The sequence below is a fragment of the Monodon monoceros genome, unplaced genomic scaffold (genome assembly GCF_005190385.1).
Source record: "Monodon monoceros isolate NGI ecotype Baffin Bay Population unplaced genomic scaffold, NGI_Narwhal_1 Super_Scaffold_7, whole genome shotgun sequence".
Classification (NCBI taxonomy): domain Eukaryota; kingdom Metazoa; phylum Chordata; class Mammalia; order Artiodactyla; family Monodontidae; genus Monodon; species Monodon monoceros.
The window spans coordinates 32,748,887-32,774,586 of NW_021703784.1; the positions used below are offsets into that span (position 1 = coordinate 32,748,887).

At 34.3% G+C, this 25,700-nt stretch overlaps 1 protein-coding gene across 1 annotated transcript in view; it reads right to left on the reverse strand.

Moving 5' to 3' along the window:
• Positions 1–25,700, reverse strand: part of CNTN5 (contactin 5) — a 1,393,643-nt gene that overhangs the window by 411,241 nt on the left and 956,702 nt on the right. The window contains exon 6 of the mRNA XM_029208299.1: positions 5,024–5,119. Coding sequence (XP_029064132.1) covers positions 5,024–5,119 — 96 coding nt within the window. The remainder of the gene's footprint in view (positions 1–5,023; positions 5,120–25,700) is intronic.

Here is a 25,700-nt window from a genome sequence, read left to right on the forward strand (position 1 = left end):
TCACGATGCTGGAGGCTAGAAGTCTGAGATCAGGGTGTCAGCGTAGTTGGTTTCTGGTGAGAGCTTGCTTCCTGACTTGCACATGGCCATTGTCTCACTATGTTGTCATAATGAGGAGAGAAAGAGTGAGCTCTCTAATATCTCTTCTTGTAAGGACACTAATCCCATTATGAGGATCCCATCCTCAGGGCCTTCTATACACCTAGTTACTTCCCAAAGGACCCATCTCCAAATACCATCACACTGCGAGTTGGGGCTTCATATGAATTTTGGGGTAACTCACTTCAGTCTTTAGCAGAAGTTTTTGGAGAGTTTTAGGCAGAGGGGTGACATGATACAAATTAGTTTTAAGGAATCACTCTTAGCTAGTATGTTGAGAATAGATTGAAAAAAGGTAAAGGCAAAATGAGGGAGCTTAGTTAAGAGGCTACTGCAAAAACCCAGGTAAGAAATGATGGTAGTTTATACTAGAGAACTATCAGTGGAGGGTATAAAAAATGGTCAGGTTTTGGATAAAATTTCAAGTAGGGCCAATAAAACTGATGGTTTCTATGTGGGGTATGAGAGAAAGTGAGAAGTTAAGAATGACTCTAAGGCTGATGAATTGTAAGAAATTAAATTGCCATTAATTGAGGTGGAAAAGACCTCAGATTTGGGGAAGATATAACCAGGAGTTTAGTTTTAGTCATGGTTAAGCTTGAGGTGCCTGTTAGCCATCCAAATGGAAATTTTGAATAGACAGTTGAATATACAACCCAGATTCCTGGTTGGAAACATATGTTTGGGAGATGTCAGTACTTAAAGATCATTGTGAGGTGAAACCTAAGGGAGTGAGGGTATATTAAGGAAAGAAGTTCAAAGACAAGCACTTACTTGGGGGACTGCAAGATTAAGAGTTTGAGAAAATGGGGCAAAGTCAGCATAGGGGATTACGAAGTAAGGTAAGGGGAAAGCAAGAGTGTGTGGAATCTTGCAAGAAAGTATTTTATAAAGGAAAGAGTGACCAACATGAAAACTGAAAATAAGCCAAATGCCATCAACTGGGGAATGGATAAACAGAATGGGGCATATCTGCACAATGGAATACTGTTCAGCAATATAAAATAACAAACTACTGATAAATGCCACAATACGGATGAAACGTAAAGAAACATTAAGCCAAAAAAAAGAAGCCAAACTCACACACACACACGTGGCTGCACATTGTATGATTCCAGTAAAATAAAATTTTTAGAAAACGTAAAATTATAGAGACAGAAAATAGATCAGTTATTAGGGACATGGGCAGACATGCCTTTGTGAAATAATGGAAGTTCTAAGACTGGATTGTGGTGATAGTGACACAACTGTATTAAATATATGAAAACTCATTGACCTGTACACTTAAAATAGGTGAATTCCCTGGGATATAAATTGGATCTCAATAAATCTGGTAAAAAAATAAAGAAAAAGACAGAGAAAGAGGGCAGAGAGACAGAAAGAGACAGAGAGACCGCACTGGAGTTAAATTGGATAGTGCATGTACAGACAGAGCTTTTGAAGAGTTCGCTATGGAGAGGAGCAGGAAAATGGGGTAGTAGCTGAAAGAGGACAGCAGTCAGGAGACGTTTGCTTTGCTTTGTTTTGTCTTTAGATGAAGTAGGGGACAGTATGGTTGCACCCTGTTGGGAATGACGCAGAAGAAAGTAAACAGTCTCTGGTAAAAATGTAGAAGAGAGGAAAGAGAATTACTGAAGCGATTCTTTAAGTAGATAAAAAAGGATGAACTACAGTGCACAAGTTGAGGGATTGGCCTTAGAAGCACAGCAATGCATCTATACTAAAAAAGAGAAGTTAGAGTGTGAATACACATGTTAATGAGTGTGTGACTTGGTGATGAAGGCTTGTGGAAGTTACCTTCTAATCGCTTTCCTTTTACAATGAAATGGTTATCAGCTGAAAGTGAAGATGGGAGAAAAATTGAATGATGGGAGACATTGAAAGTTTGACAAAATTACAGTGAAAGGACTAGGTTTGTTTTTTTTCCCCCCTTAATTCCTGGTCATCATAAGCACACTTGAAATTCATAGTTTGTATTTTAAATTTAGACTAGTCTGCATAACTCTCTATTTTTTCTACAGTCATATTAAGCTGAGTAGTTTCAGGCATGCAGTAGGCTGAAAAATGGATTTACATCAGGATCAGGGTTTTGCTGACTGTTGAGTCAGTGTGATGAAACAAAGAGAGATGAAGAAAGCAAGCCTGTATGCAAGAAAATGATAATGATTGAAGGAGAAAAGTAAGGATCAAAGGAGGGGAAGAAGGGTGAAAAGGAGGTAGGATCAATGATTTGTAGATTTCAATGAGGTTAAAGGATTCCTGGAATCAGGGTACTATAAGCAGTGGGCAGAAGATAGTTCATGCTACTCAGAGAATAGATGCTTGCAAATGAGGTAATTATGAGATTGTAGCTGTTGGTCATAACGGATAAGTGGCTGAGATTGGTTGTAAAACAAGACCATGGGAATGAAGAAAAGAAGGTAAAATCTTCAGGAAATGAAGAAGAATGACAGCAACAAGAAAGTGTAGAGTTTGATGACTTGAAATTTTAAAAATTGAGGGGTCTTTTTTTGTAAGGAGGAAGAAAGGAGAATGGGCAATGAGGAGAAGGGAGGATATATGTTCCAATCTCACACTGAATGGCACATACAATTTGGTAGAATAAACAGTCATAACTTTAAAGAGCTGCGGTGGAAACCATGTCTTCAGGGATTTCAACTGGAGCCAGAATGTAAATGCCATGTTCAACAAAAAAGCTAAAGATATGCTATAGGATTTGGCTGATCAGAGGATAACTACCCATCTGGTAAGTGTTAAACATTGGTCTAGATGCTGAGCTACTCCTGTTATTCTGTGTCATGCATGTGTCCCTCAAAACTTTGCTGTGCTAACACTGATGTTTGAGTAGGTCATTCGGCATAACACTTCAACATGAGTACTTGGTAGAATATAACCTCTCCTACAATTTTAAATTATATAATCAGTCTAATATTTCTTATGACGTATACAATAGCAATCAGCTGGTTTTTCTCTTGCCGACTTTATTCTTGTTGATCTCAATCAGATATCACATTTTTATTTATTTAATCAATTATTAATACATATTCTTATCTTATGCTTATCATGTATGCAATTCACTATACTATTTTTTCCCATTAGAAAGCTTCTGTATATAGTTTTCTCTGCCAATTGGATAATTTGTCTATGTGTAATCTTGCAGCTTTGTTTCTTATATTATCCTCTCTCATTTCATTTTTTAACACATGTTCCAACAGCCTTGCAATATAGATTGTACCTCGGAAAAATCTTACTTTTTCTCCACAGGGGTCACTGCATATTGTTAACCCCTGTAAGCCTGGTGATGAACAGCTTCATCCTCTGTAGAGCCTGTTGCTTTCTCATCCTCCTTCTTCTCCTCCTCCTTTCTCTCCTCCCCCTCCTCCATCCCCCCCTCTTTTTTTTTATCTCTAACACTTATTTATCTAATATTTCTCTTCAAACAAATCTAATGACCCAACATTAGACATAACATGTATTAATTCTATAGGAGTCTCCTAAACCTACTAAAATCCTTTTTAAAAAGGTGAAACAGGGCTTCCCTGGTGGCGCAGTGGTTGAGAGTCCGCCTGCCGATGCAGGGGACACGGGAAGATCCCACATGCCGCGGAGCGGCTAGGCCCGTGAACCATGGCCGCTGAGCCTGCGCGTCCGGAGCCTGTGCTCCTCAACGGGAGAGGTCACAGCAGTGAGAGGACCGCGTACCACAAAAAAAAAAAAAAAAAAAAAAAAAAAAGGTAAAACATATAGGTAAGACTAGATATGCTTTCTGTAAAGTTCACAAACTGCTCACAAAAGGATTGGAGTGACTGAATTGACATATAAGAATTAGGTTGGTACAACTCAGAAATTATTCCTCATAGTGATTCCTCTGAGTTTCAAAGCAGAATGTTTTCGAAAATATTTTCCTGTTGAAACATCGTTTACTTTTCTTTCAATTAAAGAGAAAGTTAGGAGGGTAAGATAAAGATGAGAAATTTTAAGAAAACTGATTGAGGTCTAATCATAATTTATAAGGATTATCTATGGTAGAACAAAACTGAGCCCAAACACTACACTAATAATACAGCCTAGAAACAAATATGGCTTTCACGTTAAACAAAGAAGAAAAATTGGTTGAGTTACCAGGATCCTGAATTCTGTTTACAGTTGTTAACTCTAAAATCTTCATAATTTCTCAGGTAGAAATAGATGTTTGATTCTCTCTCTCTCTCTCTCTCTAATTGATGCTGTCCTTTCTTAAATTGTATTATAGGAAAACTATACTGAGGTACAAAGAGGCACTCATCTCAAATTATAGGACTCAAACATAATGGGTGTATTTTTCTGTGAGTTGGCAAAAGGTAAGATAATTAACCTGAGCACTGTTTACTATTCTGTTACTCCAAACCCCAAGAAGTACTTACCTATTACCATGACTTTTACAAACAAAAACTCAAGTAGCAAGAAAAGAACAAGTAAACTATAGTTTTGTATGAACAAAAAAATTTCTTAGCAGTTTTTGTTCCAGTGTGAAAAACTACGCCATAAACAACCCAGTTTCCAGCTTATCTTCTGAAACAAGATGCACAGTGGTATTTAGTTAACTCAACTCTGACATTCCGAATAATTTTGAATAGTTTTTACTCTCTCAGCTTATCACTTTCCTTGTACTCCAAGCAGTATATTCCTCACTGGTGGCAGGCAGAGACATAACCAGGACAGTCAACACTTAGAAAGACAATGAAACAATCTTATCACAGGAGCTAAGTCTCCTGCCCAATGACATTTAGACTCTATGGTCTTTAATTACTCATCTGGTACTCTGATACATGTCACGAAAACCATGCACATTTCACCTGAATGTTCCCCAGTCAATACCCTGTCTAAAAGAATGAGCATATAGTAAAAGAGAGCAGCAGCAATATAGAATGGGATCCGACTGTACCTGGTGAATGAGGCGGAGGAGAGCACATCAGAACAACCCCCTGGCCTTCCCTCACAGAGACTGCACTTCTTGTCCGGCCACTAAAATTTCCCAGATCTGTCAACATAACACAGCATTTAGATGCAAGGCAAAAAGGAGCTTAAAGTATTACTATTTTGTAACTTGTACATACTTTTCTCTCATTATTCAGTGAAGGTTTCTTTTTGTTTGTCAAGCAGTGATAGGAAGGTTTTGACAATAAATCTCTACCATCCAATTTTAAATACCACGATTTTCAGTTTATATGTACACTCCTAATGTCTGTGTGTAGTGCATACAAGTTGCCAGTGTAGGAATAAATTAAACAGTACCTTTATAACTCATTAAGTAGTTATTTTACATCTTTATAATATTTTCTGCATATTAATTTTTCTACCACCTATTGAACCCATTGATACACAGTAAGAACAGAAATAGAAGTGGTTGGAGTGCCTGGTATCCAATCTGCTGCTTCATTATCTGTCGTGCTAGGAACGGTGTGTAAAGCCAAGCATGAATTTGCCAAATTAGAAAGACTTGTGCACTCAAGCAAAACATAATGAAGATATAAGGTGTTCAATAAATGTGAGTTTAAAAAATCATGTTACTTTTATTTTATGGAAGCCTGGAATAGTGTGTACAAATTAATTATACTCATCCATTTTGATTATTCTAGAAGTATTATAGTTATTGAAACACTCACTTGTATATATGGAGGATTGGGGTTCAATTGTCTTCCCTTAAATTATGTTGCATTTGCACAATTTAAAATATTTTCCTAAAAATAAAGTGGCCTTAAGAAAAGAATGATAGGCATTATTTATATTTATTTTATCATTTATTAATCTATTCATAATTCAATACATATGTACCTTTCCTTTTTTATTGGGCTAGGCTGATCAAAGAAATGATTTTTAGTTTCTTGGAAATGGTAGGAGTTCAATATTTTTATAAATAAACATTGTCCCAGAATTCCCAGTTTGTAAAACCATGTTCTCCTGGTGAGAAATGCTTCTTGAAAATGTTCTGCCTTTCCTGTCATTATTTACCAATCATAAAAGAGATTTTTTTCAAACTTTTCATCATTTCATGCTAAAATAGTATATTTCATAGTAATACAATGTAGATCTTAAAATTTAATGTCTGTTAAACTGACGAATGATGAAAGTAAGCAGTTAAGAAAATATACTGAATGGATATGAAAGAGATAAATCATTAACTTTAATATTATAAGAGGGATCGTATAACATTTTTTTTTGAGATATGGGTTACAATTTACTTATTTGCTGAATTTACAATCAAACCTTTTAAAATACTTTCAAAGTCATTAAGGACTAATAAACAGTAAGGGCATAATGAATAAAAAGAGAGGAATTCATTATTGAAGAAAGTGTTTAGGAATTTACACACAATTCTGCATTTCACTGTAGTTAAGTGTATAATAGTTAATATAAATAATAGATAAAGTGGCAATACAAAAGAGAAAGAATAATTCTACTTTTACTTTTTTTGGTGGCTTGAAAAACATACACACTAACTTCTAATAAAAGTCAAGTTCATTCGTTTTCAAATTTATATGATTCATGGCTTTAAACTAATGTGCATTGACCTTTAGAGATAGAGGCTGCCTTTTTTTCCAACAAATGACCTCAGTCTGATAACAAAGCATGGCAAGGTTTCCCATTTAACTTCCTTTGACTACTCTTAGAAACACAGCACAGTGAGGCAGTGGGGCTGTTATATCTCTTTAGAGATTATATGGTTTTATTGTCCTCTTTTCATCTTCATTGAATTTATAAATTCTGAAAAGCGATTTGGATATCAATTTATTTTAACTGAGTTTCTTAAATGTTTTCTGAAAAGTATATATGTAGCTTCCAATACATTTACTACAAGTTTATATTGTGCTTATTATATTTCAAATCAACCTATCGTAGTTAAAAAATATTTTAATAGCAAACAGTCCTAAATGAAGGCCTATTTCTGATAAATTGAAGTACAGGCATGGCCTAGAAATTAGACACAAAAAAAGAAAAGAAGATTATACAATAATTATGACCTGAATTGTGTTTTGAGATCACAATGACCCAAAAGATAACACTCAGCTCTAATTGCTTTATTTTGTATCATCAGTTAATACAGGTACAATTAACATTTTCTCATGGAATTTTCTCTGTGTCATTATTTCCTAGGAGCTATAGCACCAGCAGTACAAAGGTAAATGGATTTTTTTCAACTGTGCATAGATTTTTTTTTTCATAAAGACATATAGAGAAATACTAAAAAGATGCCTGCACTTTGAAGGAGAGTGTTTTCCTCATTTAAATCCTTCCTCTTAGGAAAAAGAAAAAGGGTAAAACACTATTATTTATAATGTAAAAGTGGTCCTCGTGTCAGGCAAGATTCTGGTTGATCTGAGACCAGACTGATGTGAAAAAATTCTTGGTTGGAGTGGGGATGGCAACTAGAGAGAATAGTCTGAGTAAAAATACAGCCAGTTATTTTGATCTCAGTGTGAACAGAAAGCAGTTGGTTTCTTTGGAGGTACTCATCATAGAACTTAGTTTGAGTGCTTATCACATTATTTTAGTAAGCATTCTATTATATCTAGGAGAGAAATGAAAATAAAAAGAACAAGAGATTTTATGGATGTGACTTTGATTATTTTTTGTCACCTACAGAAGGGAAAAAATACCTGTTCCTGTGTTCTATTTTTGATCTTTAAGGGAAAAAAATGAGTAAAAATAAAAATCTTAATACAAGGACCCTAAAATTCAGTTTCAAAGTATAAACTGAAGTAAACTTCTTTCTGGACTTAGTATAAAACACATGGACAAATGGACAAGTAAAAATCTGGAGGAGAAAGTTTATGATCAAGAATCACAGGGCCTCAGGCCTTGTCTTTTCTCTGACCCTTTTTCCAAGTTCAGAAACTCATGCAGAGTTTGAGAGTGGAGCTTTAACTAGAACTGTGGCTTACAGAATTATAACACCTATTCATCCTAGGTAAACCATACAAAGAAAAAGAGGTATACAATTAATGATGTGACTGAGAGACTCACATGACAGAATATAGAGTTGGAATGTGTGATTGGAAGCATATTGACCACACATAAGACAAATCATTTCCTTTATTCATTTAACAAATATTTTTTTCAGTGCAAACTATACACCAAATACTATGTTAGGTACTGATGATACAGAAAAGCTGTAAAGGAAGGATGTATATAAATGAACTAATCATACTTACTTGGTCCAACTGTCCATAGACCCAGCTCAGATGAGTCTATGCCACCAAATAGATGCATGAGCCCAAACCATCACTGCTTCAGCTTGTCACAGCCATACTTATGGGTAACTAGTATATACCATGTGCTTGTACCATATAGCACTTCATGCCATTCCCCTAAATGTATGTTGCAAACATATGCACACCAACACATACACATACATACACTGCACATACACTTTGGGTTCCTTCCTTCCTTCCTTCCTTCCTTCCTTCCTTCCTCCCTCAAACCTACTTGCCTACCTGCCTGCTTTTCTGATTTCCATCTTTTCTTTTCTTTCCTTCATTATTCCACAAAGGGTTTGGGGTAGCTTAGATATATATGTATATAATACAAAATATAAAATTTGTAGTTGACAAATTCCAGGTGAAGGCAAAATGGGTATGGCAAAAATCCTGTAGCATAACATGAGGACTTAAGAAAATATGTCATAGACTTCTTTTGTAAATTATTGGAAGTTGGCCATAAAATTTGACTCATAAACTTAAAAGGGTCAAAACAAACATGGATATGTCCCCAGTCTTAGAATTCATGATTATTTTAAGATCAAAACTTTCTAGTTACTCAGGAGAAGTACAGTGTTGCTGGATATTAAGGTTCAAGAGGGATTTCTTCTGCAAGACTTCATAAAGATCACAGTGGGTAGTATAGTAGGCTGAGCAAGTTTTCAAGTCAATTAGAAAGGTTCTTCACCCACTGAAACACTTTAAGTAGGTGTAGCGTGAGCTACACACACACACACACACACACACACACACACACACGTAAAAATATTTCAGAAATTATTCCCTAGAATGGTGAATTATTTTAAAGTGTTGGAGAGTGACAGGGGTTTTGGATACTAATTTTACGATTATGTATGCTAAATATAAGAGATTGGTTAATTATTGGGGAGAAGTGAGGGAAAATGGTCAAGGCAAGAAGATAAATCTTATATAATTAGGAATGAAGTGCTGAGGTTCACCTTTCTTCTGGTTTTTAATTTCCTAGTCTTAGATCTGTTCCAAATAAATGGCAATCCTTGGCTTATGGGAGTCATGCATTTGGAAGAAGGAATGGAAATGGGGTGATCATTTTGAATTGCACTCAGTTATACATTCACCCTATAGGTGGGGCCGTAAGTTTTAGACTGTCAATGCTCCAGGCATGCTCAATTGATTCTCTAATGTTAAAAGTGCTATGACTATAGAGATAATTCATTACGAATTCAAAAATTCTTAAAGTTGAGTTTGAATTTTTACAAAAAGTGAAACCATTGAAAAAGACAAAACACTTTAGACCAGGTGTCAGACACGAGCTTTATTAAATATTACTAACTTTTGGGTATCAGATTCATATGTAAGATTGTTAAGACTGAGGAACTAAGATGAGTGATATATCTGAGGGGACTCATGGATTTAACTTCTACGATTTCTACAAAAATGACTGAAAGATTGCATATTGAAGTCTTTCGTCAGTTTTGTTCTTGTTATTATCATCAAGATAATTCAGATTATTGTCAGATGTTTTGTGTATCCAATGTAAATATCCTGTAATAAAAATTGGTCAGACCTCATTCAGAAACTATCTTTGACATTGTAAAATGTTAAAAATATAAGGGCAAATAAAAGAATGGATGGATAATAATTACACTAGCTACTAGCATACTACTGTATGCCAAGTTTCCTGGAAATGAAATAGTAATTTCTCTGTTTTAAAAATTACTAAATGTATGTGAAAAGAAAATAAACACTTGACTTTGGTCATACAGTTAATAAGTAGTGAGTTGGCAAATCAAACTCAATGTGGTTGTTTTTAAAAAATGTATTAGGAAAAAAGCAATTCAATATTTGGAAGTTAAAACCAACCAATAGATGGTTTTAGGAATTTAAAAATAATCTTCATGAGCACCTCTTATTAAAAATCATTTTCTGACAGATATAGAGATGAGAAAATTAGTGAAAAATTGATAAAATATTTCATACATTTATTTTGAGGGATAATTAATTAATAATAATTAATAATAATTAGCATTTTAATACATAGCTATTTGTTTGCATGAAAAGCCTTTCATAAGATACTCTACAACAAGCAATATTCTTAATAATAGTTTAAAATTAAACTAAAATAAAAATTAAAAATAAAAATTTGATTATTGAATGGTACCTTGACCAAAAGCCATAGAAACATGAAGTTTTGTGGGTTTTTATTGGCAAGTGTGAGTTCATGAGCTTGTGAAAAGCCATAGAAACATGAAGTTTTGTGGGTTTTTATTGGCAAGTGTGAGTTCATGAGCTTGTGATCAATTTGTATGCAGATTGGGCAGGGCTTATTATCCCCAGTTATTGATGAGGACACTGTCATTCACTAAGGTTAAGTAATAAGAATAAAAACTCACAGCCAATAAGGATTTGGGCATCCAAGATGAAAAATTCATTTTGGGAACTACCATGTTTTTAATCTAGAGTTGTTCTGATATTCTTAATTTAGAATATTTTGATCAATGTGATTTTTAAAAACATTTTCCTATTATATCACATGAAGTAATTCTTTAATATATTTGTTATAAGTCATCTGTAAATGGGACAACATATCACCTTTTGAAAATGTTTATTATTTAATAAAATTAGTCTTTTGAGAATATCAATGGAGCTAATTAGAGGTATCTCAAAAAATACAGTCCCATCTATTACACGGAGATAAGAATTGAATTAAGATACAGTTGGAGACATGGTGAGGTAAATCTACAAGAGACCTGTAGATTTTATAATAATGAAATTTTCCTCATTCCCATTCTTTCTTTGGTTATATATAACAGGTCAGTAATCGCTTGCTATGGATTACAATTTTCACTTTACTTATTATCACACCCAAATCATCCAGCCAAAGGGTTCACTGATTAAGAGAAAACCAAAGCACACCTGTGTATGTGTGCTTTGAAAGAGATGATTTTAACTACATTATAAGTGAAATAGTAAATTGCAAATGCTTTTGTAAAGAGATAAATTATCCAAAGAATGTGATAAAAATGTTTTTGATTTTAGGTCCTTTCTTTGGTATCTTGATGTATGTTATAAAAAGCTACTTCAACTGTGAATAACATATATGGTGAAATAATCTCAAATGTTAAAGTTGTATATAAATTTGTTTAACTAATGTGATGATAGTCTATGAACCCTGGCAGAGGGTTTTTTACTTAATTTAACTTAATTTTCTCCACTCTGGGTAAACAATTACATAAATAATCCTTATTTGCTTGCTTCTAAGTTTACAACTTTTCCAAACTCAAATTAGTCTTAATTCATTCTCAGGAAATTATAAGGCTAAGCATTAGAAACTTATATATACAACGGAAGTAATAGAGCATGTATAGGGATTTTGAGTGTTATAGACCAATAGAGATGTGGCCTGTGTGCCACTTAGTAAAACCAGCAAGTCATTTAGTACATACATTAATTCCTAAAACTATTAGATCTTTTTATTGTCTCTCAAAATTTTCAGCCCAACTATCCTCTTCAGCTATTTTGCATTTGATAATATTTAAATAGATAATCACTTCCTCATCTACAACCATGACTCCTTACCCCTTTCTCCTTCCATTTTATTCAAGTACAACTTCAACTTTGGTTAAATTGAACTGTCTTCCTATTCTGCTCTGGGTAAGGGAATGGATAAAACATTATCCATTTGAGTGGATAAAACATCAACAATGATGACTAGTCTTGCTCTAAATTTATGACCATTAATCTCAAACAAGCCCTTTGTTTTGCCTGGTAATTCCAGTACATTTATGGAGTCCATTTTCTCTTAATCCTCTAGACAATAAGTTTACAATTACTCTCTTTCAAAACAACCTCCTGCCCCTTCCCCCACTTCTCCCCTTATAATTCCTGAAGAAAATAGAAGTAATCTAAAAACTGCATGCATGTATTCCATCTATGGGGGCACTGCAGTGTGTACCACATATTTCCCTTCCACGAAGGACTTGTCTGAACTGCTGGGAGTTACATTGACAGACAGCTTCCAACTTTCAGCTCTCTCAGGGACTGCCTTTGCTACAGAGAATCAGCTCATCTGTGGTTATATTCCTTCCTTGGGTAGCACAACAGCCAACATCCAACAGTTGCTCGATGAGAGCACTGACCACCTCCGCCCAACTCCAGACAATACTGACAAGCCATTCTAGCTTTTGACATCATCCTTAGTGTTAGCTGGGGCTGTTGCTGGGCCTGTATCACAGCTCGAATTATTCTCTTCCCACATCTGCTCCTTCCTCTTCCCTTCTGGTGGGTGATTTCAAAGGCACTTCTTAAAATTATCATCTACACTAAACTTCATCTCACCAAGTCTGATTCCCAGGGAAGCCAATCTGTAACACTACCACAATAGCTATTGATTTATCTGTATCTATATTGTGTCCCATCTTCTTATCGTAACTATCTGTGATCTAATCAAAGACCCATCTCTACTTCAGACATCATCAGTAGCACTCATATGGGTATTGCTCCAAAGTTGACAAAAAAAATGTGGAAGGAAAAATTGTATCTCTTTGACCCCATTTTTCCCTCTAGGTACAAACACATTTTGTTCACCCCTTCCTCAAAAGAAAAGAAACACACACAAAGAAAAACTCCCATTTTTTTAAGCTTCTCAAATCAAGCTGTCTCTCTACCACTGTACAAACGTTACTGTGAAAGTAATAACCTCAACATTGTTTCATTTAATGATCAATTGCTCAGTTCTCATCTATTTGACCTATATTCAGTAGTATTGATAGAGTTGATCACATTTTTCTTCTGAAAATAATTTCTTCACTTGCATTTCTCCTCCTTCACTGTGCCCTCCCCTTCACTTTCATTAGCTTGTTCTTCCTCATCTTACCAATATCTAGACATTTCATGGCCCCTCCTTGGATCTTTTCATTTCTCAGTCCATACCATTCCCAAGTTTATCTTACCTAGCCCTTGTATTTAAAAATCATGTATAAACCAAAAAATTACCAAACTTATTCCTGCCTGGACACCTCCCTTGAATGGCAGCACACACACACACACACACACACACACACACACACACACACAATTTGACATTTCCATCTAAATGTTTAATAAGCATTGCAAACATAACACATCCTATTGGGACTCCCATTTTCACCTGCCAACCTATCATTGCCATAATATTTCCCATCAGAGTAAATAATCATTCCATTCTTCCAGTTATTAAAACAAAATACAAAAATAATCTGTAATTCAGTATGTCTCTCACACCCTACATACAATTCATGAGCAAGTCCTACTGATATTATTTCATAATATATCCAGAATCCAACAACATCTAACTTCTTCTACAGCTTTCATCTAGGCCTCTCTCACCTTGATTGTTGCGATATCACCCTACTGGTGTCACTGCTCCTTCCTTTGCTCTCTTTCTATTTATTAGCACTGTAGCCAGAGCTGGTTATTTTAAAATAAAGTTATATATATATACCAAATGCTTTAAATGGCTTTTTATCTCACTAAGAGGAAAAGTCAAACTTTCGAGACTTACGATGCCCTACAGGCCCTAGACTATCTAGACTTTGTTTCCTCTTTGATGTCATCTCTTACAACTACATACATCTTCCCTCCCTCCATTCTAGCACACTAGCTTCCTTGCCTTTTATCAAATATATCAAGTATTATCCTGCCTCAGATCCTTTGTACTTGTTGCTTCCTCCATCTAGAATACCTTCCCCCCAGATATAATAATGACTGTCATCTTTCCCTCTTTAGGTCTTTATTTTAATGTCACCTTCATGGAGAGATCTTTCCTGGATAACTTATCAAAAAGTATGACCTCCATGACCCTCTACACATCCTTTATTCCATTTCCCTAATTTTTTTTTATTTAGCACTTATCTGCTAACAAACTATTTACTTGTTTTGTCTATTGTGTCCCCCACACAGAGAATTTATGGTCTATGAGAGAAGGGATTTTTGTTTGCTATGTTCACTGTAATATTCTTAGGCCCTTGCCCTAGCTGTTCTCTCTGCCTGAACTACTCTCCATCTAGAGTAGAATCCTAAAAATATATTTTAAAATATTGCTATAAAAAATGAGATTTTTGAAAGCAAAAGACCAAGGTTCAAATTCTAGTATCCCTATTTATTAATGGCCTCCTTGGGCAAATTATTTTACTTCACTATGCTTTACTTCCCAGGAAAGATGAGATAATTAATTATATATATGTTATAAGATTACTGTGAAAAATTCCCTGACATATAAAATTATGTTACATAACTGACCAATTAAAAAGCACTTAATCACGAGTATTTCCCTCTTTAAATTTCAGAAAGATATATCTTATCAACTTCTAATTATAAACCTAAATATTTCTTTTTCTAAATACTTTGAGCTATAGTATAAGAGGTTCTCAAATTCTACTATTTGAGGACAATCTACAAAGTTATACAAATTAAAAGAAGAAATAACACTCATTAAGTAAAAGAGGCAGCTGAGTGGAGCCAAATTTAAACAAGCTACTTCTCTGTTCATATCTCAGCTTCTTTATCTGTGAAATGAAGGCTAAAAAAATTATCTCATAAAAATTTTTAAGACTTAAATATAATAATGTATACACAGCAATTAGTACAACACATGGCACAACACAATAAATTAAAGCAATTATAACTGTTATTATTATTTTTGTTATAAAATATCACTGTTGTGAGAATCATGAGATTAATGCTAAACTTAACTCTTCTATTATTTAGCTATGCAATTTTCAGCAATAGTTTAACCTTCCTGTGTTTTCTTCTTCATCTCTAAATCAGGGATTTTGGTCACTCAAGAGAAATAAGCTCAAATGCCTGTGCAGTTGAAAGTATAAGATATTTAAAGAACAACTATTGATGAGAAAGAACATAAGACTTGCAGAAAATATCTTCTACAAATAAAAAATTTAAAGAAGAAAACAACAAGACAGGTAGGAGAGGTGAGACACAATGTAGTCAAGACTTATACCACAACCTACCCCAGCACTACCCACAAGCATCTGGCAGCCTCTGCACAAATCAGGGCTTGGCAGCCAATGAGACCAAGGACCAGCCATGCCTACCAGGCTCCCCACATAGTCATCCTGCCGCAACAGCAGGGCAACCCTAGAGCATATAATTCTGGTGACCAGAATGAGTGCACTGCCAGGAAGCATAAGACATCTCCTATAAAAGGCTAATTTTCCAAGTCTGGTAATATAGACAACCTACCAAATACAAAGAAATAAAAACAGCAAATTAGGCAAAATGAGGTGACAGAAGAATATGTTCCTAATAAAGAAGATAAACCCCAGAAGAAGAAATAAGTGAAATAGAGATAAGCAATCTATCTGATAAAGAGTTCAAGGTAATGATCATAAAGATGTTCAAAGAACTCAGGAGAAGTTTGGATGAACAGAGTGAGAAGTTAGAAATTTTTAACAAAGTGTAAGAAAACATAAAAAAGAACCAAACATAGTTTGGTTTTACCTTTGCTTGGTATTATTTACCAAATGTAGGTAAATAATACAATAACTGAAAACAAAAATACACTGGAAGGAATCAACAGTAGATTAGATGATAAAGAGAAACAGATCAGTGGGCTAGAAGACAGAGCAGTGGAAATCACTGCAGTGAACAGAGAAAGACAAAAGAATAAAATGAAATAAAGACAGTTTAAGAGACACTGCAACAACATCAAGCATGTTATTATCCACATTATAGGGGTCCCAGGAGGAGAATAGGGAAAGAAATGGTCAGAGAACATATTTGAAGACATCGTAGCTGAAACTTCCTTAATCTGGGAAAGGAAATAAATATCCAGGTCCAGGAAACAGAGTTCCAAACAAGATTAAACCAGAGAGGACCAGACCAAGACACATTGTGATTAAAATGGCAAAAATTAAAGATAAAAAGAAAATATTCTAAAGAGCAATAAGTTATGAACAAGGGAACACCCATGAGGCTATCAACTGACTTTGCAGCAGAAACTCTGCAGGCAATATGGGAGGGTGTTACTATCGATTTCTCCCTTTATGTCTGTTAATATTTGTTTTATGTATTTAGGTTCTCCTATATTGGGTTCATATATATTTACAATTGTTATATCTTCTATAGTAACAACAATAAAAGGGGATTTTAACACACCACTTACATCACTGGACAGAAAATCCAGACTGAAAATCTATAAGGAAACACTGGCCTTAAAGGACACATTAGACCAGATGGTCTTTATATATCTATATCAAGATATAGATATAGATATCTTCAATTTCTGTGTTTCCTGGGCCCTACAAAAAACCCAAGCATGTGAATGCTAAACAATATGCTACTAAACAACCAAAGGTTCTCTGAAGAAATCAAAGAAGAAATTAAAAACTATCTGTAGATAAATGCACTACAACAAAACAATCCAAAAGCAGTTCTTAAAGAGAAGTTTATAGCAATACAAGCCTACTTCAGGAAATAAGAAAAATGTTAAGTAAACAAATTAAAGTTACAACAAAAGGAACCAGAGAAAGAAGAACAAAGAAAATCCAAAGTTAGTGGAAGTAAAGAAATCATAAAGATCAGGGTAAAATTAAATAAAATAAAGACTAAAAAAACAATGAAAAAGATCAATGAAACTAAGAGTTGGTCCTTTGCAAAGATAAATAAAATTGATAAACATTTAGCCAGACTCATCAAGAAAGAAAAAAGAGAGCATGCCCAAATCAATAAAATCAGAAATAATAAAGAAGTTGCAACCAAAACCACACAAATAAAAAGGGATTATAAGAGGATAATTCTATGCCAATAAGCTGGAAAACCTAGAAGAAATGGACAAATTCCTAGAAAAGAACAAGAAAGAAATATGAAGAGGCAAATTACTAGTACTGAAATTGAATCAGTAATAAAAAAAATCCCACAGCAAACAAAAGTCCAGAACCAGATTGCTTCACAGTTGAATTCTACAAAACATTTAAAGAAGACTAAATGCCTTTTCTTCACAAACAATTTCAAAGAATTTCAGAGAAAGGAATGTTTCCTAACTCATTTTGTGCGGCCAGGATCACCCTGATATGAAAACCAGACAAGGATATCACAAGAATATAAAATTGCAGGTCAATATCCCTGATGAACATAGGTGCAAAAATCCTCAACAAAATACTTGCACACCAAATTCAACAATACATAAAAAGGATCATACACCATGTTCAAGTGGGTTTTATCTCAGGGCTACAAGGATGGTTCAATATCCACAAATCAATCAATGTTATACTCTACATTAATAAATTGAAGAATAAAAGTCATCTGATCATCTCAATAGATGGAGAAAAATCTTTTGACAAAATTCAACATTCATTTATGATAAAAACTCTTCACAAAGTGAGTATAGAGGGAACATACCTCAACATAATAAAGGTCATATATGACAAACTCATAGCTGACATAGTTATGAAAAGCTACAATCAAGAACAAGAGAAGGATGCCCACTCTTACCACTTTTATTCAACATAGTATTGGAGTTCCTAACTACAGGAATCAGATAACAAAAAGAAACAAAAGGAATTGAACTTGGAAAGGAGAAGTAAAACTGTCACCCTTTGCAGATAACATTATACTATACATAGAAAATCCTAAAGACACCACCAAAAATTACTGGAACTCATCAATGAATTTGGTAAAGTTTCATGATACAAAATTAATATACAGAAATCTGTTGTGTTTCTTTATACTATCAATGAACTATCATAAGGAAAAATTAAGGGAAAAAAACCCATCTACAATCACATCAAAAAGAATAAGGTACCTAGGAATAAATCTAACTAAGGAGGTAAAAGACCTGTACTCAGACAACTGTAAGACACTGTTGAAAGATATTGAAGATGACACAAACAGATGGAAAGATATACTGTGATCATGAATTAGAATTAATATTGTTAAAATGACCGTACTACCCAAAGAAATCTATAGATTCAGTGCAATACCCCTGTCAAATTACCAATGGCATTTTTCACAGAGCCAAAACAAATAATTCTATAAATTGTATGGAAATGCAAAAGACTCCAAAAGCCATAACAACCTTCAGGAAGAAGAACAACACTGGAGGTACCACACTTCCTAATTTCGAACCATACCACCAAGCTACCATAACCAAAACAGTATGGTACAAATTCAGATACATGTATCAATGGAACAGAATAGAGAGCTGAGAAACAAGCCCACACTTACATGGGTAATTAATATATGATAAAGGAGGCAAGAATATACAATGGGGAAAAAACAGTCTTGTCAACAGCCTCTGCAATAAATGATGTTGAGTAAACTGGACAGCTACATGCAAAAGAATCAAATCGGACTACTCTCCCACACAATGCAGAAAAATAAATTCAAAATGGTTTAAGACTTAATGTAAGACCAGTGATCATAAAATTTCTAGAAGAAACAAAGGCAGTACTTGCTTAACATTGGTCTTAGTAATTTTTTGGGATACATCTTCTCAGGTAAGGAAACCAAAAGCAAAAATAAACAAATGGAACTATGTCAAACTAAAAAGATTTTGCACAGTGAAGGAAATTATCAACCAAATGAAAATGCCACCTACTTAATGTGATAAGATATTTTCAAACAATTTGAAAATTGATAGGGGGTTAATATCCAAAATATATAAAGAACTTATAAAACTCAACATCAAAAAACACCAAAAAAACAAGCAACCAGGTTAAAAAACGGGCAGAGGATTTGAATAGACATTTTTCCAAAGAAGACATACAGATGGTCAAATGGTGCATTAAAAGATGCTCAACATAACTAATCCTATGAGAAATGCTAATTAAAGCCACAGTGAGATATCAACTCTCACCTGTCTGAATGGCTATTATCAATAACAAATAAAAAGTGTTGGAGAGGATTTAAAGAAGGCACTGTTGGTGGAAATGTAAATTGGTGCAGCCACTGTGGAAAACAGTATGGAGACTCCTGAAAAAAATTAAAAATAGAACTACCAGCAATTCCACTCCTGGGTATTTACCCAAAGAAAATAAAAACACTAATTAGGAAAAATATGTGCACCATAGTTCACTGCAGCATTATTTACAATAGCTAAAGTATGGAAGCAACCTAAGTGCCCAGCAATAGATGAATTGGTAATAAAAATGGCATATATATATATATATATTATATATATATATATATATATATATATATATATATACACACACACAATGGAATATTACTCAGCCATAAAAAAGAATGGAATCTTGCCATTTGTGACAACATGGATGGACCTAGAGGGTATTATGCTAAGTGTAATGTCAGACATAGAAAACAAATACCGTATGATTTCCACTTATATGTGAATCTAAAACAAAACAAAACAAATTGACAAGCATAACTGAACAGAAAGAGTCATAAAAGCAGTGAACAAAAAGGTGATTATCAGTGAGGAGGGGCTCAGGAGAGGGAAGGAATAGGTAAGGGAAACTTACAGGTACAAACTTTCAGTTACAAAATAAGTGAGTCACAGGTAGGAAATGTACAGTGTGGGTAAAAGTTGATAACTATGTGATAACTTTGTATGGTGACAGATGACAAGTAGACTAATCATCATGATCACTTTTTAATGTATAGAAATATCAAATTACTATGTTGTGTACCATGAGGTTAACATAATGCTGTACTTCAATTATACTTCAAAAACAAATGAACAAACTCATAAAAAAAAGATATCAGGTTTGTGTTTACCAAAGGCAGGAGTGTGGGGCAGGGGAAATTGGATGAAGGCAGTCAAAAGGTACGAACTCCCAGTTTTAAGATAAATAAGTATTAGGGATGTAATGTACAACATGATAAATATAATTAACACTGCTGTCTCTGTGCTATACACCAAAGTTTTTAAGATGGTAAATCATGGGTTCTTATCACAAGGTAAATTTTTTTTCTATTTCTTTAATTTTGTATCTATATGAGATGATGGTTGTTCACTAAACTTGTTGTGATAATAATTTCATGATGTACGGAAGTCAAATCATTATGCTGTATACCTTAAACTTATACAGTGTCGTATGTCATTTATATCAATAAAACTATGTAAAAAATGATAATCATGGTGGGACCTAGGTAAAATGGAGAGAGTATGCACACAAAGTCATTTACATGTGTTTAATAAACACTGTGTAAACTAAAGGAAACACTTGTGTGTAAGATTTTTCCTGGAGAACAGCTTTTCAAGCTTGGTTCTGATGATCTCTAAGATGCTAAACACTCCATGAATTTAACTTACCGCCTATGATTCTAACTTCAAGCTATTATTCAGAACCTTTTTTTTTTTTTTTCAGAACCTAATTTTTATGTGTAGTTATATATTACGTATCATTCAGAACTTATTTCAATCTGCAAACATATTTATGAAATAAATACATATATAAAAAATAAAATATATATGAATGAATACTCCTAACTAGTCTCCATTACTACATTGAATATCAAATGAAACACTTTTTATAATTTATATTTTGATGATTGACTTGATAATCAACTGAAATAAAATATTGTTACCAGCGTAAAATTGTAACACCATTTACTTACAAGGCTACAGTTTTCTGTAGTTTTATCATGATTGATCTAAGAAAAATAAACATAGAAAAAAGTTGCTGAAATGAACATTCTGCCATTATAATTGCTATAATGTGTCATGTTTATCTTCTAAATTATACATTAGGAGACTATATATTCAAGTCACAATGAATTATATTTTAAAGCCTTTTATATAGTGTCTGACACATAAAAGACGATATGTGTTTTAAAATAGTAAAGGACTTCCCTGGTGGCACAGTGGTTAAGAATTCACCTGTCAATGAAGGAGACATGGGTTCAATCCCTGGTCCAGGAAGATCCCACAGAGCAGCTAAGCCCATGAGCCACAACTACTGAGCCTGAGCTCTAGGGTCTGCAAGCCACAACTACTGAAGTCCATGTGCATAAAGCACATGCTCCACAAGAGAAGCCACCGCAATGAGAAGCCCGCACACCACAACAAAGAGTAGCTCCCACTCACTGCAGCTAGAAAAAGCCTGCACGCAGCAAGAAAGACCCAATGCAGCCATAAATAAATAATAAATAAATAAATTAAAAAAAATAAAGTAAAATGTATTTTAGTGTGTACTTATGAAGCTCCAGTCATTGTAGTGTAGAAGATAATAATTAGAGGAATTATTCCAAAGTTATATTTTTGGTAAATGATAGGCCAGTAGACATCATGATTTCCTTCCTCATTTGTAGAATATGAAAACTAGATTGTAATAATACCCGCAAGCCACGAGATGCCTTTATGCAGTTTGTAGAACTGTAGCAGAAGTTAGGTTTTACAGAAATGTCTGCTCTTCTACTTTGTGCAAACTCAGGATGACTCTTATTTTAAAAATCTAATTTATTTCTATTAATATCAAGAATTTCTGAGACCTTACCATATTTTTATAGAAAAACTCCTCTCTATTGTATATCTCTCCACTCCTACAAGGCAATTTTTAGCTCTACTAGCTCTTACTTAGAATAGCTTCAATGGACAACACAATTATTTCTTTTCCATATATCTACTGAAAATATATAATTAACTGGTGAGTATATTTTTTTAAACAATTTTTTGACTCTAAGTATAAATTATACTTTTGAATCTGAGCACTAAACATTTCAGCAAGGCAATAGATTTTCCCCTCCTAAATCCAACCCAGTCCCAAACTGCATGAGAAAGTTTGTATTGGTCTCTTTTGAATTTTGCTTTTGTTATACCAGTTCTTTCCATAATTGACTAATGTGTGTGTTCGAGTGTTTTGCTCTGCCAAATTTGTTTTCAACTGCTGTGCATATTGCAGAGCACTTAGAACAGTCCTGGCCCCCTGAGCAAATTCTTCAAGATGTAAATTGCTGGCTTTTCTTGATTCCCTTAGCTCATTTGCTGTTGTACAGTTAAATCAAGTATCATGGATTTGCATTTTTTTACAAGCTATAACCTCACTAGTTCTATTTAAATAACTTACACCCTATTTAATTAAAAAATCTTAGGGAGCTACTTTATTTCATAACTCAGCTGACTAGTGATAAATTTTCAACCTATCTTAGATCTTTGTGAAAAACCTCATGCCTTGCCTTAGACTAAATGTCCTCTGACCTTGTAGCAGTTCTTTTGTTTTGTTTTTTTTTTCCTTTTTCAGCATTCAGTTATCTTAGGAAGTTTTAATTTGTGATCTTCACTTAGGCTGAACTAATATGGCAAGTGATTTTGGGTAATGCTCAAATTTTAGGGAGGGTTGATTTTACTATGTGCAGCAACTCATATTATACAGCAAGTGAATGGTGAGAAAAAAATAAATAACAAGTTATTTCAGGTCAAATCTCAGGTCATTTGCAGTATATCACCTATGCTTAGTAAGTCCAGTGCCTGGCATTCAAAAATTATTGGCTGAATGAATGAATGAATAAATGATGCACACTTAAAAGGGCAGTTGCTACAAATTGATCTCTGTAAATGTCAAACACTACTCTCTTCCTATTTGATTTATTTCCATGAAATGAGAGAAGAGTTATTTCTTTTTCTTAAGGCAGAATACACATTTAAATAATTTATTGAAAACACTACTTTTGTGTAGAAATTTCCATCAATTATATGAAGAAATTCTTGACAGAATGAAATCACTTTTCACATTAAGCATCAGTTCAATATACTAGTATTCTCATGATTTTTTTTCTGTTTTGTAGTTGCTCTAGTTCTTTTGAATTAAAGTACAAGAAAATACTTCCCAGAAATTTTGTAGGGCTAAGATGACTATTTACTCATTGTACATTTTTCTTTAAATCTGCTATGGCATATGCATTGCTTACATTGCTGAAAGGCATCCCACATAATCTAGTCCAAGGCTCGCAGACATTTTCTGTAAAGTGTCAGATAGTAAATATTTGAGGCTTCATAGGCCAAAAGGCAAAACTGAGCATATTATATGATACTGTCATATAATTTTCATGTCACAAAGTATTATTGTTTTAAATTTTTCAACAACTTAAAAATGTAAAAATAAATCCTTAGCTTGTGGGCTCTGTAAAAACAAAGATTTAGCCTGTGGCTGTAGTTTATTGACCCCTGGTCTAGTCTGATGAAATTAGTAGGAATAGGAAGACTTAATAAATTTCTACTGCTAGAGAGTCAATGACTTTTCTACATAGCCTGTTCAAGTCATTTTACAGAAGTAAGATATTTGCATGGTAGAAGAGCTTGGCCTCTAGAATCAGAAAGGAATGGATTTGAATTCTCTTCCACTTATTGCCCATGTAATGCTGGACAAGCTTCTTTAAGCTTCAGTTTCCCTACCTGTGCAACAGGAATAATAATACTACAAAATTAGTATCAGGGGGACAATGCTTGCAATTCATCCAGCAGCAGGCCTTAACTTATAGTTAATCCTCAGTAAATGTTAGCTATTACTATTTTATATGAAGAGTTAGCACATTCATCCTATATCCAGCATCTAGCACTATGTTTACTAAATAGCAGTTCAGTTTTTTATTCATTCATTTTCCTTCATTAAACAAATATTCATTGCATGTCTACTATGTGTCAGGCACCATGTTATGTACTTAATAATTATTATTGAATGAATAAACCTTGACCGGTGAGCTGATTATAGGTATAGGAAAAAGTAAGTCACTCTATGTTCTTGAACAGAAAAGACATACCAATAATAGTTCTCAGAAATATTGTGATTATATTAGCAGCTTATAGTTCAAATGGCACCTCAAACTGAATCTTTAAAAAATATGTAAAATGGAAGTATGCTAACGATGATGGCGATGATGATGATGACAGCTAACATTTACTGAATATGCACTACCTGTTAATCACTGTACTAAGGGCTCTATATATGTTTTCTTTTTTTTTTCCACGTTATATTTTATTTTATTTTCTTATGTCTTTTCTTTTTATTGAAGTATAGTTGATTTACAATGTATTGCCAATCTCTGCTGTACAGCAAAGTGACTCAGTTTTACACATACATTCTTTATTTTATATTTGTTTCCATTATGGTTTATCCCAGGATATTGAATATAGTTCCTTGTGCTATACATTAGGACCTTATTGTTTATCCATTCTAAATGTAATAGTTTGCATCTACTAATCCCAAACTCCCAATCCATCCCTCTCTCTCCCACATTCCCCCTTGGCAACCACAAGTCTTTTCTCTATGTCTATGAGTCTGTACCTGTTTTGTAGATAGGTTCATTTGTGCCATATTTTAGATTTCATATATAAGTGATATCATATGGTAGTTGTCTTTTTCTTTCTGACTTACTTCACTTTGTAGATCTCTAGTTGCATCCATGTTGCTGCAAATGGCATTATTTTGTTCTTTTTTATGGCTGAGTAGTATTGCATTGTATATATATGTATCACATCTTCTTTACCCATTCATCTGTTGATGGACATTTAGGTTGTTTCCATGTTTTGGCTATTGTGAACAGTGCTGTTATGAACATAAGGGTGCATATATCTTTTTGAATTATAGTTTTCTCTGGGTATATTCCCAAGAGTGGGATTGCTGGATTATATGGTAATTCTGCTTTTAGTTTTCTGAGGAACCTCCATACTGTTTTCCATAGTGACTGTACCAACTTACATTCCCACCAACTGTGTATGAGTGTTCCCTTTTCACCCTACCCTCTCCAGAATTTGTTATTTGTAGACTTTTTAAAAATGGCCATTCTGGGCTTCCCTGGTGGCGCAGTGGTTGAGAGTCCGCCTGCCGATGCAGGGGACGCGGGTTCGTGCCCCGGTCCGGGAAGATCCCACATGCCGCGGAGCGGCTGGGCCCGTGAGCCATGGCCGCTGAGCCTGCGCGTCCGGAGCCTGTGCTCCACAACGGGAGAGGCCACAACAGTGAGAGGCCCGCGTACCGAAAAAAAAAAAAAAAAAAAATGGCCATTCTGACTGGTGTGAGTTGGTACCTCATTGTAGTTTTGATTTGCATTTCTCTGATATTTGGTGATGTTGAGCATCATTTCATGTGCCTGCTGGCCATCTGTATGTCCTCTTTAGAGAAATGTCTATTAAGGTCTTCTGCCCATTTTTCGATTGGGTTGTTTGGTTTTCTGTTGTTGAGTTGTATGAGCTGTTTGTATATTTTGGAGATTAAGCCCTTGTCTGTTGCATCATTTGCAAATATTTTCTCCCATTCCATAGGGTGTCTTTTTGTGTTTTCTTTTGTTTGTTTGGTTGGTTTTTTCATGAATTTTATTTTTTTTTATATACAGCAGGTTCTTATTAGTCATAAATTTTATACACATCAAGTGTGTACATGTCAATCCCAATAGCCCAATTCATCACACCACCACCACCACCACCCACCTCTG